The sequence below is a fragment of the Nothobranchius furzeri genome, chromosome 16, assembly GCF_043380555.1.
Source record: "Nothobranchius furzeri strain GRZ-AD chromosome 16, NfurGRZ-RIMD1, whole genome shotgun sequence".
Taxonomy (NCBI): domain Eukaryota; kingdom Metazoa; phylum Chordata; class Actinopteri; order Cyprinodontiformes; family Nothobranchiidae; genus Nothobranchius; species Nothobranchius furzeri.
The window spans coordinates 23,290,329-23,310,484 of NC_091756.1; the positions used below are offsets into that span (position 1 = coordinate 23,290,329).

The 20,156-nt window shown below is 42.4% G+C and overlaps 1 protein-coding gene across 15 annotated transcripts in view; it reads right to left on the reverse strand.

The window, feature by feature from the left end:
* Positions 1-20,156, reverse strand: part of cacna1g (calcium channel, voltage-dependent, T type, alpha 1G subunit) — a 452,092-nt gene that overhangs the window by 268,555 nt on the left and 163,381 nt on the right. For all 15 annotated transcript variants that reach the window (XM_054748980.2, XM_054748983.2, XM_054748979.2 and 12 more), the window contains exon 4: positions 14,927-15,060. In XM_054748980.2, coding sequence (XP_054604955.2) covers positions 14,927-15,060 — 134 coding nt within the window. The remainder of the gene's footprint in view (positions 1-14,926; positions 15,061-20,156) is intronic.

Consider the following 20,156-nt stretch of genomic DNA (forward strand, 5'->3'; position numbering starts at 1 on the left):
GATTCATCTTGTTATTCATCTGATCTAAATGGAGCACCCCCACTTATTCGTGCATAAACACTCGACACACTGGCACTCAGAAAAGAGCTAAAATAGAAGAGCATGCAAGGCAGCTCAAGAATGCTGGAGAGCTTGGAAATGTTAACCCAGACTGTCCTTAGCTTACCTTTATCTGCCTATATCTGCTGTTTGTTAGTCATGTCTTTCACCATTAGTTGGGCCATTCAATCCCCCCAGATCCATCTTGAGCAGATGTGAACAAATTCAAGGAAACGAGAGGAAAGCTCTGCGTAAAAGCCTTGTGTTTATGAAGTATTTGCTCTAAATGGAAGAAAATGATACCGAATGAACACCCAGATCCAGAGAAAATTGACAAAGAAGCTAGGGATCAATATTTAGATAAGGTTGCTGCTATAATTAATATGATCCATACAACCTGAGGGCTAAAAGTCGAAGGGCCAGTGCAGCACTACTCCTTACAACCTCACTGATTCGTCTAAATCTTACACTTTTTGAGGGGGGTTGAAAAATATTATTCAGCCTAAGTTCTTGTACATTTCCCCAACGTGTAGGAGCAATATTTCTTTTCTTTTCAACTGAAGGACCACACGTTCAGAACGTGTGAGAAATAAGCTGACAAAGACTAATAACTAAAATAGCAAAATGTGTAGGGCTCCGGCAGGCACGCAAGTACGTACGGAGTCAAGCCCACTTTTTTAAACATCCGTCAAACGAGACGGATTACGCAAGCTTGTGATTGGTCAGGACGCCGCTGTTGTTTACAGCGCCGCCATTGCAAAGAGAGCCGAGGATAACTAGCGGCAGACACGGAGCAGCTTGAAGAATACCTCGCGAAAAAAACTCTAAAAATATGAACGTTTAATTCTCCCGTGACTGGAGGAGTGAAAAGATGCCAAGCAAACGTTTTATTTGTGGACGGAAATGACAGGAAACGTGGGTTTAGAGGTGGGGAGCGCATGAAGCGGTGGGAGAATGAGAGACAAATATGTCCGTGTTAAAAGTCTCTTATATACACAAAAAACACAATATAAACACACATTCTTGGACCGATACATGACAGGATACCACAGAACAGCGCTACGCCCTCTGTTGTCCTGCCGGGCAATTGCTTTGCAACACTCTCCAGGAGACGGAGAAGTATGAGAGCAAAATGCATCCGTCAATCCGTGCGTGTCTGTCCCTTACGGAGCTGACGGAGAAGCATAAACCAGACTTAATGCTAAAAAGAGCAGGTAAACTTGTGTTGCAGCCCAGGAAATAGACACATCCTCAAGATGAGTAGCAGCAGTCTCAACTCCTTTGGATCTACTGCTTCGGATTGTAGCCCTGATAGGTTGGATCTGTTAAAGCTGAAAGATGATACAGTGAAGGCGTTGAAAATGAAATTGTTCAAGATGTTTGAGACTAAGCTGAGAGGTACAGCAGAAGATCTGAACTTAATCAAAAGAGAGCTGCACACTCTAAGAGCCAAGCTCTGGAATACCTCTGCTGAGCTTCGCTCAGACGTGGAGCCAGTCAAGTACAACGGAGGTGAAAGGTTGACTGTCCTTCTGGTCTGATGAAGTCACGTCCGTGAGAATGGAGTGGGGGAGCTGAAGAGGAACATCTCGGAACTTAAAACTAAATGCAAGAATCTTGAAGGTAGGAAGAGAAGATGCAATCTTTTGATTCTTGGAATTCCTGAGGGTCTGGAGTCTAGCTCAGTCACAACTGTGGCTCAGATGCTGAAAGAAATGCTGCTGGAGTCAGAACCAAATATAAACTGATCCCATCAAGCTCTCCAACAGGCCATTTGGAGCTATTATTGCTGAGTGGGGCGACGGTGGTTCGGGATTTAAGTGCTCGCGCTGTAATCGGAAGGTTGCAGGTTCGAGCTCCGCTCAGTTTGTCGCTGACCCTAACCCTCCATCACTTTTGACGAATGTTTAAAATTTTGGGCATTCTCCATCACCCTCTGTGAGCCCGTCAGAGAGCCTTTACGTGATGGCGTTGTGTGTCTCCGCCCCGACGCAGACGGAGAAGTATAAATCAGGATTCAGCCTGACGTGAACTGGTGCGCTAATTCAAGCAAAGCCTCGATAAGCCTTGCTTTTCCAAGCTTGCTTCATGGAGCAGCCCTCAGAACTCTATTCTAATTAAAGCACTGTTGCTATATTTTTGCATTCTGTGCTCCAGTTTGATTTTATTTTGAACTCAGATTCCCATCAATAGAATCTGACATATTTACATTCTAGCACAAACTTTTACCTAAGTGTGTTCCTTTATTTTTCCTCATTTTTATCATTCTAGCTGCCAACTTCTAGGTTTCAGACAAATTAAATGCCTCTTTCTTACCCCTTCTCCTGTTTTCCCTTATGCTCACAGTCTCCCCTCTCCCTGCTGCCCCCCTCTCTGGAGCAGATTCAAAGTCTTTAATAAATCATAAGAAGAAGAAAGGAGCCGACACTCAGGATTTAGGGTCTGGGACTCTTTCTCAGCTTCTTCAGTGAGAGTCAATCACCGGTCTGAAATCCGGTCGGAGAAGTTAAATATTTAAAGCCTGCTGAAGCTGATAAGCTTGCATTTTAAATATCAACATGTCACTATTAAATTAGGTAAAACCTACGTACACATCCTCTAAACATCATAGTGACCAGGATTTACTAAACGTGGTGTTTTCATCCTAAATTGAGTTAGAAAAATATTTGTTCCAGTATTTTGCTCCAGTGGTTCTTGCATGATAATTCAAACTTCCACATCTGGTGAGTTCCATTGCTCAAATTGTCTTTATTGTGAAACCAGACAAAGTAAAAGAAAACTTTGAAAACTTCTATTCCGGACATAGACATTTTGGTTTCCCAGTGGCTTGTGTTAATTTCCATTGCAAAAATGGTCTGCATGTGCATGAGGTAACACTGTTGCCTCGCAGCAAGAAGACTGAAAAGTCACATTTCAAATGCAGCTTTTCTGCATGGAGTTGGCGTGTTCTCCCCAAGCATGTGTGGGGTTTTTCCAGGCACGTCGGTTTCCACTCACAGACCAAAAACCTGCGTGTTACACTAACTGGAGACTCTAAGGTGTCCTTTGGGCGACGGTGGCACAGGAGTTAAGTGCTCGCCCCGTAATCGGAAGGTTGCAGGTTCGACACCCGCTCAGTTTGTCGCTGTCGTTGTGTCCTTGGGCAAGACTCTTAACCCACCTTGCCTGCTGGTGGTGGTCGGAGGGACCGGTGTCACCAGTGCTCGATAGCCTCGCCTCAATCAGTGCGCCCCAGGGCAGCTGTGGCTACATCGTTGCTCATCACCATCAGTGTGTGAATGGGTAAATGACTGATTGTGTTGTAAAGGGCCTTGGGGGGTTCCAGGACTCTAGAAGGCGGCATATCGTATACAGACCATTTACCATTTTACCTTTGGTGTACGTGAGCATGTGACTCCTTTGTCTCTGTCTCTGTGATGACATGGAGTGTCCTCTAGCTGCCTCCTGCCCAGTGACTGTAGGAGGTAGAAACCACCTTCTCCTCATCACCCTACTGAGGAATAAGGGGATTGTGAGATGAGTGAGTGTGTTTCAAAACCGACCGAGAGCAAACCATTTGAAACTGATATCATTATCATCAACAAATGTCATTACTTTGATTACAATCCTGATCAGATCTTTCTTCATACCTGAGGGCCAACACAGACTCACAGCTTCAGTAAAGGATTGAACCTCCTGGTGACATTCTACTTTTTGTAGATGTTGCAGTTTATCTATAGAGGTCTAAACAGCACCAAACACATGTTTACACAACTGTCAGTGTTTCTATATGTGCTCTACTGATGTCTGATTAGCATGGTTAAAACTGCAGCAATGAGTAGTTACAACAAACCAGGATCCATAAACACCACAATACAAGTTACAAAACTGTCACTGACTCAGAATGACCCACACAACCAGAGTCAGAGCATCACCCTTGTCCTCTGCCCCCTTCTGACTCCTCCTTAGCAGGAATTACAGCCGCAGGGAGGGTGTGAAGTCTGATTGATGTACTACGAATAGGATATCCTGACACATAATGCTGCTGCACACCACTATTAAGACTCCCCAAGCGATCGATTAGAGTTCCACATCTCTAACCAATGGATGCACAAATAAATGAGAACTTTCTTCACTTCACTTATTCTGTAGGAGAAGCCTCTAGTGTGTTATTTATCATATATATTTACATGTTTGAAGGGTTTGGTGGTGAAGCAAAAAACTAGAACTGAGCTCATGTCAGAGATGCTTATCTCCAAAAGAGATACCTCCACATTTTGGGCTCAGAAAAAAAAAAGAACAAAAACTGAGCTATTTGACCACAATTGAATGAAGTCTGAATGAGTCCAGGTGAGGATTTTAGACCTAAGAACACTGAACCAGCTGTCAGGCATGGAGGTGTCAGCATCATGATGTGGTTCTGCTGCACAAAGGGGATTGATTATTGAAGGAGGAGGTTGTTCAGCTCCATTTGAGATCATCTGCTAGAGCCATCCATCCATTTCCATCCATTTTATTTATAAAGCACATTTCTACACGACCGAGGCCACCCAAAGTGCTGCACAATAAACGAGCATAAAAATCAACACACGGGAAGAAAGTAATAAAAGTAGTACAGTAACTACTATAATATCAACAATTAACATAAAACTGAGACGTAGTACAAGGCTAACTAGGCTGTAGTAAGAGCCAAGTAATAAAAATGGGCCTTCAGGCGAGATTTAAAATCAGAGAGAGAGAGAGGGGGCCATTCTCACTGCTCAACGCATTCTCACTCCCAGCGCATCAAAAACAAACGCTTGGTCAGCCACCCTCCACGTCAGACCCCTGATGCCAAAAGTGCCCTTTTTCGTTACTTAAGCGCGAAAAGGGCTTTTTCCCTTATTTGACTGCAGATCCCAATGCAGCGTAAAACTGACGTGATGGGATGTCCGCAGCCAGGGCACCAAACAAGCTCATTGTACCTCACCTGAACCGTATCCTCTTCTTTAACCTTATCCTCTTATTTAACCTTCCCCTCACCCCTATCCTAACCTTAACCATCTTGCTAGCGAACACGTTAGTGATGTGTCGATCGCTCTAAAAGCCAGCTCTATGAAGTGAACGGTGGGAGCTGCCTCGTCATTGGTCGAGTTTGGACCGAGCTAACGCGGGGGGGAGGTTTCAACTACCACAGTGGAGGTTAAAAGTAGAGGGTATTTGTAACCTCCCCCTCGCCAGATGGTATGTTCTAACGTCCCCCTTGGGCAGAAAACATGAAAATTCAGTCAGAATGCATGGGAAACAGACGCTTGATCACAGTGAGAGTAACGTTTTAGGTAGCAAGAGGGTTAAGGTTAGGATGAGGGAGAGGGGAAGGTTATAAATCGTGAAACGTTAAGGTTTAGGTGTGGTTAAATGAGCTGGTTCGGTGCTGCATCAGCGGATATCTCATCACGTCAGTTTTACGCTGCACTGGGATCTGCAGTTACAAAAGGGAAAAACCCCTTTTCGCACATAAGTAACGAAAAAGGGCACTTTTGGCGTCTGGGGTCTGACGTGGAGAGTGGCTGACCAAGCGTTTGTTTTTGACGCGCTAGTGGGAGTGAGAATGTGTTGCACTGCTAGAGGGAGTTGGTTCCAGAGACGAGGCGCACAGATTGAGAACGCTCATTCTCCTCATGTCCTCACCCAAACACTTGGGACCTGTGACAGGTGGTGGTCTGCTGACCGAAGAATTCGACCAGGTACGTAGGGCTGAACCAGCTGAGTCAAGTACAGAGTCATGTACAGCGCATAAAGATAGAGTGACTTAAAAACTAGAAGAAAAAATTTAAACTGGATGCGGTAGCGCACTGGGAGCCGGTGCAGCTGTATCAGAACAGGAGTAATGTGCTCCCTCCAGCTGGTGTCTGTCAAAAGGCGGGCCGCCGCATTCTGCACCAGCTGTAGGCGTGCAACCGAGGAAGATGTGGATCCATTAAAAAGGGAATTCGCAAAATCCAAGCGAGAGATCACCAATACATGGATCACTGAGTGCAGGTTACTACATGGTTGAAACTTGGACCCAGTCGAGTGATCCAACAGGACAATGACCCCAAACACATCATAGCTGGTTGCTGCTTGGATACAGTAAACTGACATTAAGCTTTTGGCATAGACTTCATGAACCAACCCCTACTCATCTGGACATGTTTCTAAAAAGCTGAGTGTGTGCTGATAAACAGCCCAATTTAAATGATTATGACATTTGACAAGGCACATCTTGATCATTTAACCCAAACCTAATTGGGGTCTATGTATAGATTTAAACCTGAACGTAAAAGTTTAACTCTTGAGTGGAAGAGAGAAAATCCACAAACTCAAAGTTATGGACCTTAATCTTGGTTTTTTAAATGATTAAAGTTTTATGTTGTATATGTATTCCACCCTGGAACAAGAATGGTTCAAATCAATCGTTAAAAACCCCAATTAAGACCAAAACTGTAAACCCGTGTTAGTCATTAGAATACATAATGTGGCACCATTATGTTTCAGTAAATGACAATGGAATAAAAACACTAAATCTTTGGTCATGAAAGTACTGTTACTCCACAAGCATAGGCCTTACATTTTAAGAAAGTAGGAATGTAGTTTGGATAGTTTCAGGAAGTGTGATGTAGCTGAGATTTGTGGGTAAAGGAACTCACAAACAGCCATCGGGCTCAAGTGTCCAGATGGGTTCAGGAATAATTATCTACATGTTGTTCCTTATTTTCAACATCTAAGCAGAGGAAACATTTATTTAATGATCAGTTAGAGGTGTAATTTAGTGTCCCGTCGCTGCACTGCTGTGTTAATAACAGGTTACCAAGCTAAACGCCACATTACACTGAAGTTACTGTCAAAACGCTGTTGGCCAGTGCCAGCTTAACAGGATTTTTGTTTTGGGTCATAAAAATGTGCTTTAAACACAGATAGACAAGAAATGGTAAACCTTTGAGATAATAGTGTAAGGATCCAAAAGCAGGGTTTGTTCATACAAGCCTCAGATTCAGATAAATATTTTATTGCTAAAGGAGAAAGAGCTCTCTATTTCCCGAGAATGCCACATTTATATGATATATCTATGCGTAGGAACAGTTCAACAAATAAACGTAGAGTGACCTGATCCCAGCTTGCCAAATGTGGGACAGAGATACTCGATGTGAGAACATGAAGTTCCAATGTAATGAGAAAATAACAAAAAAACAAAAGGTGTATTCTGCCTTTTAGCCCTAACACCACTGTTACACATACATAAAATGATTATTCTTATTTTCATCATATATTTTTTGTCTATATTTTATTTGAATTCAACATGAAGAAGCAAACAGCAAAAGCTTTACTATTCCACAGTTCCTCTCACGTTACCACATCTTAACTCTGTAGTGGCTCTGATCATTTTAATAATATAGACAGGCCCACAAGAATAACAACATGCAGGTTTAAGCAGCTTTTCAGAATTTTCAATGAATGTTTTCCACAACAGAATGACAGTAAAAGTACCAGTAAAAAATTTTAGATCTATTTATGTTTGTTTTTAATTAATTTTCCACTAAAATCAGCATCTCATTGAAAAAATATGCATACTTCTTTGCTATTTTTTTCTTAATTCAAAAACAAAAAGTTTTTTTTTAATCATGACAACAAATCTCTTCTAGATTTTAGGTGAGAGAATAAACATCAGATTCTAATCGGAAAAAAAATCAGATCTAATCTAATAAAAGTTTCTTAGAGTTACTTTTTGCCTAAAATTTCTGAGAATAAGTGATCAAAGCTTCATTTATTCTCATTATTTCTTCACTGTGCTTTAACCCCTCCCCACTATCCTAATGGGTGTGACCCCGCAAGGAAAGTTCACCATTGAGCAGCGTTGATGGTTTATCCCTTGAGGTCCACGTGGCAGGAGTGAGGTGGTGCCCCTGGGAGGGTTAAAGGGCTCAGCGTGTATGCAGGTATCTGAAACCGCAGCACTGTGTCTGTGTTAGAGCCTCCATTGTGTTTATCATGGACCTGTCTAATTACTGAAAACCTGCTTTTGACCTCTTCATATCAGACTCTGCACCGAGACATGAAAGAATGACTCAGAAACAACAAAGACTCTGTCGAGTATCTCTGAACACGTTTAATTCACGAGTTTACAACATTTTCTCCTCCGTGCTCACTCACGCTTGCTTTGGTGGTTCGGGTGCTCTCCACACACGCTCCGGATCTGCGTTAAAGTCCCGCCTCTGTTTGATTGACAGCAACACGCAAATTTCTCCACAGTTTCTTTTATAAGATTGAAACTCGAAATGGGAAACTGTCAATAATGCAGGACATGAGTCTCAATTTGCAGGACCCGTAAAAAGTAATGAAAATGCGGGACTGTCCCGTACAAAGCGGGACATGAGAATAAGAATAAGAATACCTATAGCTATATCAAATACAGGCCATTTTACCTTTATTAGTCCCTCAGTGGGGAAATTGCATCTGGTCATCCTAGTGAAACGTGAAAATAGTACTCTGCTCCTGTGTCCTGCATTAGTCGTCGATAGGAAATAGACAGGGAAATGCATGGATTAGAAAAACCTGACAGATCTATGTCACACAACAATGAGCAACAATGTAACCACAGCGGCCCTGGGGCTCACTGACAGAGGCGAGGTTGCAGAGCACTGGCGCCGCCGGTCCCTCTGACCACCATCAACAGGAAAGGAGGGTAAACACAGGGAGGGCTGTTTAGCATCAGCTAGTTAAAGCTAACAGTTAGCATGAGCAACTCCACCACATGGCAAAACTCCTTCAGGCTTGCGTTATTTGTGGAGATAAAACATAAAGGTTGCAAAGCAAATGGAGTCAGTGGTGGTCACATAATAGCTGCTAGCCAATCAGAGGAGAGATTACCAGATATCAGGAAATAACAATGAGTACGACTCCTAATCCTGCCATCTTGCGCCCCCCGCTCCTCTGGCTAATTTTTGCTTCCCAAAACAGGACTGCCAGCTGCTCTAACCCCGGCTTTCCACGGGAGCCGTCAGCAGCACGTTATAGCTGCTGATAGGAACCGCTGTGGTCAACAGAACTTTTTCCACTGGAGCCGTCAGCAGCCGTCAGCAGCGCGAGTCGGCCGCGTCTCAGGAGCAGCATGTCGCGGCCTTTACGCGCCGGTTCTATTTTCTACGCGCGACGCCTCTGAAACGGGTCAAGTTCGACATTTTTGGGGAAGGAAAGACAGGAAATTGGACGCGGAAATGGAGAGAAGCTACCGAGATTTTCAGAATAAAGGACGTACTGCCTTCCGGTTGCTTTACTTTTAAAAAAGGTTACTAACTGTGCGGCCCCGTGAGAAGTTATCACCTAGCTAGCGGTCTCCTTTGTTTTTCAGGTCCGTATTGGCGATTATAAAACGGACAGAACATAAAACACAAGCCATGTTGTAATTTTCTCCTGCTTGTTGTTGTGTTTACTGACGAAGTCACTCGTGTGACTTCGTGCTCGGTCGGTGACAGCTGCTCCCCTGCTGCTTCGCGTCTCGTGGGAAGGGCCAAGCAGCAGCTTACGCGAGCAAGACGTGCTGCTGCAGTAACGTGCTGCTGACGGCTCCCGTGGAAACCCGGGGTAAGAGCTGTCTGCAGCAAGACTACGGTCCTATTTACTGATGCAAAGAATACAAATGCAAATCTAAAAATTATAGGAAATATGCCGAGGAGAGAAAGCGTGAAAAAAACCTTTCTTCATTCCACCAAATATAAACACACATAGTTAAAAGGAAATGTCACACTTTAGACATGTTTCATGTATGTAAACAAATGGCAGCTACACCAACACACAGTTACACCTTATCCTGTTGCAACAGAGTCTGTCACACTGACACCATCATCAGGTCAGTCTAAACTACCTAAAAGGAGTGAAACAGATCGCTCAAACTCCCACTACAGCTGCTCTTTTTCTTCACATCTGTCTTTCAGCACCCCCCATGCTCTTTGCAGCCTTCTCACCATCAGTCCGTCCTGACAGAGGGGTGTATGGGACAGAGCTTAGCTGTAATTATCGTCTCCAAAAGAAACAAATCAGTGCTTTTCTCTGCAGACCTAACGACTGTTGCCAGGACGTATAGATTTCTGACAATCAGTGTTACTTTGGCTCCCCCTGTTTCCATATGTCTGCAGTCTGTTGAGATAATATTCTTTTTGGGATGTTCAGAGATGGAAGGAGCCAACACACACAATACGCATGAACACCTACACTCTGATACATAGGGTTAGGGTTAGCCAGCAGAAACCAGCAGACAGAGCCTTCATTGCTCGGGTCTGTTTTCTTTCAGGTTCGTTATTGTGCGTGCTGTGATACTAAACCCACTAGAACTGTAAGACACCTCGTGGTTTAGCCAGGCTCTGGCTGGGCAGTGACCGTTTGTGAGGTTTCCAAAGAGCCTTAGAACTTTGTTTGAGGATCAGCGAGTCAACAACAGCGTTACGATGGAGGTTAGTTTGATCAGTGTAGCGTGATGAATTGTCCCTTTCTGACCTAAAGGCTCTATTTGCTCTGCCCAAGCAAAACCGTAAGTTTCTGACACAAGCCTAATCTACAAGAGATGGGCCAAGGCCACTCATGCTCTGTGCTCTTATCTAAACTGTTGCTTCCTCGGACAGCACAAGAAAGAAGACGAAGAGCTCTTTCTCTTTAAATAATAATGAAATAACTTTGTTAGTCCAAATAATGATGTGAAGCTAAATGTTCAATCAATCTGTGAAATAAGAATATTAATTACTTGATATTATAATCCTATGATAGTATTTTAATAAGTAATATAACTTTAAACTACACACTAGACTGATCATACGTAATACTAAAGTCGCATGACATATTCATTTTTCTGATCCAATCAGAACCTTCCAGATCTGACGCGAGGCGTGGTTTTGTTGGCGCTTATATAATCCCCTTTTTGTTGTCAAAGTCCGATTCGACAGTAAATCAAAACATCCAAATTATAAAACTATGCCCCACATCATCTTAACTTGAGTTCCAAGCGTTCTAGAGAAGTTATCGGAGTGGCCAATCCGTAACTTTCCTCTTAAAGCCAAAAGAACCCAACAACAAGCTGGATTAAATCTGTTGCATGTTTCACCTGCTGCAACGGTTCCTTCAGAATAAAAGCTGAACCCTCACGGCCCCTTCAGGGTCTCGCTGATGCCAATAAACTGTCGTGACCTGGGAGTATCTCAATACTGGAAGGGTTGGCAACCGCTGCATTTCTACAGGTGTCGGTTCCAAGAGGGTCCAAGCTAGACCCCCGACATTCTGGACCTAAACGGGGACTTCCGTTGGGATACGTAGACCGACAGATGGCGTCTCAATGTGTGTTATAATCTCCAACCAAAAGCTTAGAGCGAAACATCATCTTCACTCCCATCAGAACTAATCGTTTCTCCAGATTTGCTGGTTCTGAACATATTTCAAACACACACACCACCCTCAGTCTAACTCCACCTTAGTTACACCATACATTTAGTGTTTAAAGTTAGTCTTGTTTAATTTGTTTAGAAATACAATTTTTAACTTTTTAACCCTTACTCTCTCTCTTTCTTGGAGTTGATACAAAGTGTTGCTCAATCCCGGCAATAAAAAGATCCGATCTTCTGGTTAAAGTTACTCAAAGATCCATTAAGGTGATATTTCATATTTTATGATATTTTACATTCTATGATTTCTAATTAAATGTAAGAACGTCTTTTCTACATCAGTAGCGTGTAATTGAATTGTTAACTGTCTTCTTTCGTCATAACGCCCGATAAAAAAACGTGTTTGTTACTATATTTCAGCAGTGAGGTGTGTTGAAGTAGGAATCAGCTGATCGGGAGCTACAGGAATGGATGTTTACATCCAAGCACATCCTAGCGGAGGAACGAGGAAGACGTGATGAGTAGTCACGGCTGCAGACCTGCAGATGCGCAGACTCGCACCTGCAACAGCAAAACTGCAGTGCTCAGGTCAACTGGACTTGCCATGTACGGAAGGTCCGCTCACCTGTTCACCACATCAGAACATCATTCCTCCTCACGAACTTCAATCTTCCTACATCATCCTCTAGTTGTCCAACTGGAACCAGTTAGTTTTCCTGGTCATCCCTGTCCTGCTGTAACACTGATTGTTTCAGTCTTAGGGCACTCAGGTGTTACTAGAACTAATGTGTCTTCACCACCCAGCTTCAGCACGTCCGCGTTTGGGTCTAACCCACTTTAGTAAATGTAAGTCCTCCATTAGATTCAATTCATTTCAAAAATACTTTATTAATCCCAGAGGGAAATTGATTGCTGTAGTAGCTCAGAAAAATAATAATCCATCCATCCATTTTCTGAACCCGCTTGACCATGTAGGGTCGCAGGGGAATAATAATAATAATCAAGTCATCAAAGAGTTATTGTATATTACAATGGTTGTTGGCAGGAAGGATCTCCAGTAGTCATTTTTTTTGGATTTATATATAAGCTCTTACTAGATTATGAGTATTAGAAATCTTATTAAAACATTCAATTATTCATATAAGTGAAATTGGAAAATTAGAATATAGTAAAAAAGTTTATTTATTTCAGTAAATTAACTTAGACTGAGAGACCATTTAAAGGCGCAGGGACCTTTAGCAGGTGTTTCCTATTTGCAATTATAAGTTAAAGTTGATTGTCTTCATAACACACAGTAACGTTTGAACAGTTTAGTTTAGTTTCATGTTTCCTGTTTGTAATTCCTCTTGCTAGGGGGTCCATTTATTTCAGTCATTCAGTTCTATAACAAATAAGTTGATATACGTCATTTATTTGGTAGTACCGTATTTTTACGACCATAGGGCGCATCGTGTTATAGGGCGCAGCTTCAGTTACGGGTGTCTTTTTGGTATTTAACACATTCAAAAGGCGCACCGGGTAATAGGGCGTGGGTGTGGTAAAACGTACCGGTAAAACATCTGTGCGGGCTCTGGACTCGGAACATATCAGTGCAAACCAGACATTGTGAAAATTATAAACAGCCAAAAGCATGCTTCACTTTACTGGTCTAGTCCTGGTTCAGACCTGGTTTAGAGCGCACGCGCACTTCCTCATTGCGTGCGCTGACGGCTTGTGCTCTTCTTATGCGCTGATGCGCTGTGTTGAAGTTCAGAATGTGTTTACCGGTAGTCTGTGGATTTAACCACATAAACTTTCCACATGAACAAAATCATATCGCTGGCAGTTTAAACTGTGCTTCATAGGCGTGTCTCTTAGCAGGTGCCATTCTCAGGGTTGTCAGAACAATGTTCAGCATATCGCGCATACCTGCCCTTTTGAACTATTCGGGGTCTGTCTTCGTTCACGTCCACGCCACGCCCCTTGTCGTTCTCGCCACGCCCCTTGTCTTCTACTACGTTCGCGTCTCACAACAACACAATAGGCGCATTGCACCATAGGGCGCGGTGCACATTTTGGAGAAAATTTAAGACATTTAGGTGCGCCTTATGGTCGTGAAAATATGGTACTTGATAGTAAATAAAGTTCAATTAATAGAGGATCCAATTTTTCTCACATATTTTTATGAAAAAAGTAACAAAATAGTTATTTTTCCTGGTAATTTGTTAGTTTGATAATTGTGTAACTCAGTAACTAATTCAGTTACTTTTTTGACTAAGTAATTGGTAACTAAAATTAATTACAGTCAGTTAGTCACTCACTCACTCACTCACTCACTCACTCACTCACTCACTCACTCAGAGTACCCAGAAAGAAGACATGCTAACTCCATGCCGAAATGCCACATCTGGGATTCAGACGTGCAACCTTCTTGCTGTGAGGCAACAAGGCTACCAGCTTCACCACCATGCAGCCCACAGTCAGAAACAAGAAACAAATTATTCAGTTAATAATTCACCCAAATTCCATCTCTGTTGCAGATTGAAAGTCTTTCAAAAAGCTGCAAGAATCAGGGAACTAGTTCAGTTTCAGGCCTGGTACAGATGCACGTACTGCCCACATGAGGAAAATGGCTGCTTACTCTTCCTAAACAAGCCTGTTACACGGTTCATAAACACATCCATCTCTTTGAATGAAGGACACTAGTACGTACACACACATAGAAATGTGTCCTGCTCCCACTGACAACAACAGAAGCCATGGCAGAACGATGGCATTAAAAACCAGCAGGAGGTGTAGCGTGATGAAAATGTCAGACCGGACCCAGCAGGAGAACTTCTGTAACACGTTTCATCAAGTTAGGGTTGGACTGCAGCGCCATCATATATATGCAGTATATATATATATACCTCCTGTGTATTACAACTTTGTACACATCCAAAGTAGGTGTGTGTGTGTGTGTGTGTGTGTGTGTGTGTGTGTGTGTGTGTGTGTGTGTGTGTGTGTGTGTGTGTGTGTGTGTGTGTGTGTGTGTGTGTGTGTGTGTGTGTGCATGTATTGTGTAATTTACATTAGTTGTGTACCAGTATGACTGCGTTAACTCTGCAGTTTCATCAGAAAATATCATAAACTCAGTTACTGGACAAAGAACTAAACGTGTCTTCTAATAGATTTGCCCTTTGATGTTTCTCTCAAAACAATGGGAGAGCACAGTCAGACTTCCTGTATGAAATGATGGGATGGTTTGAATAAAGGGTTGGAGAGCTTTAGGGGGCGGGTTAGGGTCAGTATGCAGCATGCTGGGTTTTGTTTAAAACCTTGGATAAACAACTGAGGTTGGTAATAAAGTTAAGACAGCAGGCTGTTAAACAAAAGGATGCACAGTTTGATAAATGGAAAATAAATGAAAATAAAACTGTCTGTGTGAATGAGCCTATTTGATTTTAAAGTATTTATTTTGTGTTAGGGCTGCAAGGGGAAGAAGGGTCAGACAGAAATATTACAGGAGGGACAGGTAGTGACCAGAATATGAGGTTTCTACTCACCCAGCCAGTACTATGAAGAAGTCCAAACGGTTCCACGTATCCCCGAGGTAACACTTCTTCCCAAAAATCCCAAGGGCCACCATTTTGATTACCATCTCAATGGCAAAGAAAGCAAAGATGAAATCATCAAAGTCCTGACAAGACAAAGAGATGACATATGGAGAGTTAGATGTCATACAGAAGAGAGCAGGGCTGCTTCATCAATCAATCAATCAATCAATCAATCAATCAATCAATCAATCAATCAACCCTTTATTAATCCTAGAGGGAAATTAGAGTTTCAGTACACGCAATTCAGAGATCAGACATACATGGGCAAGACACATGACAAGAATTGGTGACTGTGGTCATTCGCAGCCCTGAGTCGCGCTACCTTAACCCTTTAGGCGCCATAGTTATTTCAGTAAAATATGATTTTTTTTAATATCACTATTTAAAGAGCTTGTAGCTTAAATCTGGTTAGAGATAGAGGAATATTGTAAATTAGAAAAATCTTCAGTTTGAGACAAATTTTGTGATAGGAACAAATTCACTCACATAATTTGCATATTGTGAGGTCATCAGGTAGCAGCCATATTGGATTGCATCACATTTGTAGATTTTTTTTATTTTTATGTTTTTGTCTTATTTTCTTAGTGTTGTTATTGTTTATGATACATTTATACATATAACTATGTAGACATATATAACTATGTATGTATATTTATAATATTTATTTTTTTATTGGCATTTTGTTATGTTTACTGCGTATCAATCAAGAACACTCTTTTTGGTGTTTCAGTGTCATGAACACGTCACTCATCCCTTCTTTGGTTTATTTTGTTTATTATATATATGTGTATATATATACATATATATATATATATATATATATATATATATATATATATATATATATATATAAAATCCTCAATCTCAGGCTTTTCCACAAGCCCCATGCAGAACTGAATGAACGCTTTCATTTATGTCTGGAGCTAGATTTCAGTTCCTCCCTCTCTAAATACTGGTGAGCATATCGGTTAGTTTCAGTTGTGATGAGGGTCCAGAATTCCTTATCCAAAAAAACTGACAGAAAATCTATGTGTTCTGAATTTGACAGATCCCTGTCTCCACAGTATCCAAATGGCTCATCAAAATGCCTGATCCACTTGGAATACTGTTCCTCTTCTCCCAAACTAACCAGCCATCATCATTATTATTGTCACTGAGGCTGTATTGCGCCACCCCCCTGCTAGCAGTGATTTTTTTTCCCGCAGTTCCTCCCCCACCTGCTGCAATTCCCACGGTTTACACTACCGGGGCTGAATCGATCACCAGCGGAATTTTCACCGGCCCATCACCTTCCCAAATTTCCAGAAAACCAGATATCCTCCCACTCCAATCAGGAGAAATCCAGTGATCATCAGGCTGAATATCCACACGTTTTTGATGTCCTCAATGGACAGCTGGGAGAAGCATATGATCTTCCACTCCTTCCAGGAATCCAACATATACCCCACCGGGTGCATCCCCTGTGGACATGTGGGAGCCCCCTGCTCCATTCTCATTGTTGAAAAAAATCTCATCCATCTTATTGAATGACCAATTTATCAAATCCAGTGTTAGTAAAAATAGAGTTTTTCAGAAGAAATGCAAAGAAGCGCTCTGTGGGCACTTTAGAAGGGGGGGGGGGGGGGTCTTACAGTATGTTCTAATGGGAAACAGGCTTCAACACAAACAGTTGTTTTCTGCTTGGTCCTATAGCTCAACCAGTGTCAATTTAATATAGTGTAATATTGTTATTGGATGGGAAAAAGTGCAGGGGTCAAAACTTGACTTTGGAAAAAGTGGGGGGGGGGCCTTGGGCGGTAAACATAGTTTTGCTGGGTAATCATGAATATGTCTTTGTGAACACTTTTACTAATTTCTATTATATGAGAAAGATTACATAATATAGTTAAGCAGGTGTTAATACTTTATTTAATAGTGTATTAATGCTTAAAAATGTAGTAATTTTATTTATTTTTTTTTTTACCGTGTCCTGTCTGGCTGTGAAGCAAACGGAATTGATGTCTGAATGCTGGTAACAAGCCTTACAGATTTATTCTCAGGTGGAGCATCAAAGCGTCTGCTTTAAATGTCACGCCTGATACTTAAAACTTTATTGTTGTTTTTGAATGCTTTGTAATTCCGACCAGACACGGAGTCAGAGGTGAAAGAGAAAGGAAAAGAAAAGGTGGGGAGAAGAAGGGGAGAAGGGGGGAAGGGAGCCACAAACACTCAGGCAGACCAAGGCACCACACCCCACACCAGGTGTGGCAGGGGGAGGGTAGACGAAGATCTATATGATCAAAAGAAGTCCCAGGAGAAGAGAGGAGTCAAAAGGCCCCACCTGACATATACAGTCATACACAAACACAGTCACACACTCACTCCCTCATGCTCACACATGCACATACAACCAAACACTTACAAAAATGCACACCGGACACCCACTCATTCTACCCATACACACCCTATTCACTCTGGTCCCGGTAGTGCTGCAAATGTAGTGTTAATAAATGGACCCTTATGTTTAAAGATCAGGTTTTTGTTGCACATCTTGTACAGCTAGTACAAAATTTATGAAATACTAAAGAACGTTAAACCTTAAAGTGTGATTCTCCCGGGTCTGAAGGCAGGATGCTCTAACTGACTGGGGAAGATATGTAATGCATCAACATATGGACATGTTAGCTAATGCAACACACTGCCACAGAGTGGGCATGTTCATGGTAAAGGTAGAGCAGCTATTCTTCAAAACAAGCTGAAACAAACAGCACAGACCAGCATGCTGCATTTTTTGGTGCTGGTTTAGCTGGTGGACCAGCATACGATGTTGGCCCAGTATGCTGGTCCAGGATAGGATGCTGGTTTAGCTTGCAGGTCCAGCATCCCATCACTAGCATCCTATGCTGGACCACCATAGCAGCACCAAAACACACCATATGCTGGTAACCAGTGGTGACAGTCCATGGTGTTTATTTTTTTCCATCAGGATTTTCTAACATAGTATAGCTATAAATATATTGTAGAGATTAAAAAAAAGAAAGAAAATAACTACCGTAAATCCTCTAACACAGGCCCGGGCCTGTATTTGACCCAAGCGCATCAAGCTCCAGGCCTTTATTGGAAGGAGGGCCAGTATTAGAGGTAGGCCTCTATTTCTATTTGAGCAAAATGAACTAATGGTTCGCTGGAGTTTTTGACAATTAAAATTGCGCCCACATTTTCAAAGTTAAACACATTTCTTTTAACAACGGTAGTTCCTGCTTCAGCCCTCTCCCCCCTCCCCCTGCGCAGCGGCCGCAAACTCACTGATGCGCCTGCAGCCTCTCAGAGTTCCTGCTGCTCTAAACATTAAAATAATTATTTCATTTTCTGTTCCTCACTTCTGATTACCTTCAATGGTGTCTGTTTGTTGCAACCACCAGGTACAAAAACTAACTTGTTTTTATTTGACTATTTTTCTGTCCTGCCTGTTTATTATCTTCTTGCATCTCCTCTCAGTCCTAAAGAGAAACTGCTACCTGGGGTCATATATATATTCACCTCATGAGTTACCTTTGAACTGAAGTTCTAAAAGATCTACCGACCACAAAAACAGCGGAGTGCTCGCTGCTTGGTGGCCTCATCAGTGATCGGTGCGTCACCGGAGGACAAGGTGATGCGCCCCGCTCCACAGCAGCGAAACACATCAGGCGCAAATAAAAGACAGAAAACATTTAAGGAAATGAACCGACATGAACGATCGCGTGTCTGTACCGATGCTCTGGCACAGCGCGTTGCCCCAGCACAGCACAGCAGCTGTCTTTTCCGAGGGCTGCATCTTGCCGGTCATTATCACGTGACAGCGACTAGTCGACGACAGGCATAAAAAAGTCACTATAGTGAAGTTGACTAGTTCATACACCCCCTATTGCTCCCCAGTGTTCTGCAGCATAATCAGCACGTTCTCTTTGAACTTGATATCAAATTTTTGCCTCCTCTTCGTCTCCGCACGGTTAAAGTTACCCACGCGGTCTATCACTGGCAAATCAAAAGTGAGACGATGACACAACCACCCCCCGTACTTGCTTGTTACCACATTCCACCCGGCCACAATAAGAGACCGGCCATTATTCACCTCCGCCGACTCCGACACCGGCCAAAATATGAGACCCGGCCGTTAATTGAATACAGGCCTGTATTAGATGATTTACGGTAATGAAGTGGTTCTCTCGCATTTGTACAAAACATGGTGGTGGTTCCATCATGCTGTGGGCTGTGTGGCCAGTGCAGGGACTGGGAATCTTGTTAAAGTTGAGGGACGCATGGATTCCACTCAGTATCAGCAGATTCTGGAGACCCGATGTCCAGGAATCAGTGACAAAGCTGGAGCTGCTCCAGGGCTGGATCTTTCAACAAGACAGTGACCCTAAACACTGCTCAACATCTACTAAGGCATTCATGCAGAGGAACAACTAGAACCTTCTGGAATGTTCATCTCAGTCCCCAGACCTGCATATTATTGAGAATCTGTGGTGTGGGTTAAAGAGAGCTGTCCATGCTCAGAAGCCATCAGACCTGAATGAACTACAGATGTTTTATTCAGCAGAATGCTCCAAAATACCTTCAAGCAGAATCCAGACTCTCTCTGGAAGCTGTAGGAAGCGTTTAGAGGCTGTTATTTCTTCAAAGGGAAGATTTTCTTAATATTGAGATCATTTCTTTTTTGTGGTGCCCAAATTAATTTCACCTGCCTAATTTAGTTTAACCAATTATTGCACACTCTCTGTAAATCCTATAAACTTTGTTTCACTTCTCAAACATCACTGTGTGTGTCGCCTACATGATGTATTTTACTGAAACTTTTCATTGTAACAACCAACGATTCATTCAGGTAAATTATGAAGATGAACAAGGCTGCCCAAAGTTTTGCATCCCGCTGTAACGTTGATGAAGATCATTTGGATTAATTAACAATATCTTATTATTTCTGTGGCAATTTTCTGTAGCAGTATTATGGGTTGTAAATATCCCACAGAGAATCCTTGACACAAATGGGATGGTTCCCTGATTCCTAGAGGGAAATCCTCTTTGCTCATTGCCCGTCACTAGGAGGTCAAACGTCTGTGAGAAGAAAAAGATGAAAGTCACTTAGTAGCTTTCAAATTCTGATGCGCTCTGACGATTCAGTGCACCAGATTCTTGATGCTCCCAAGTCATCTCA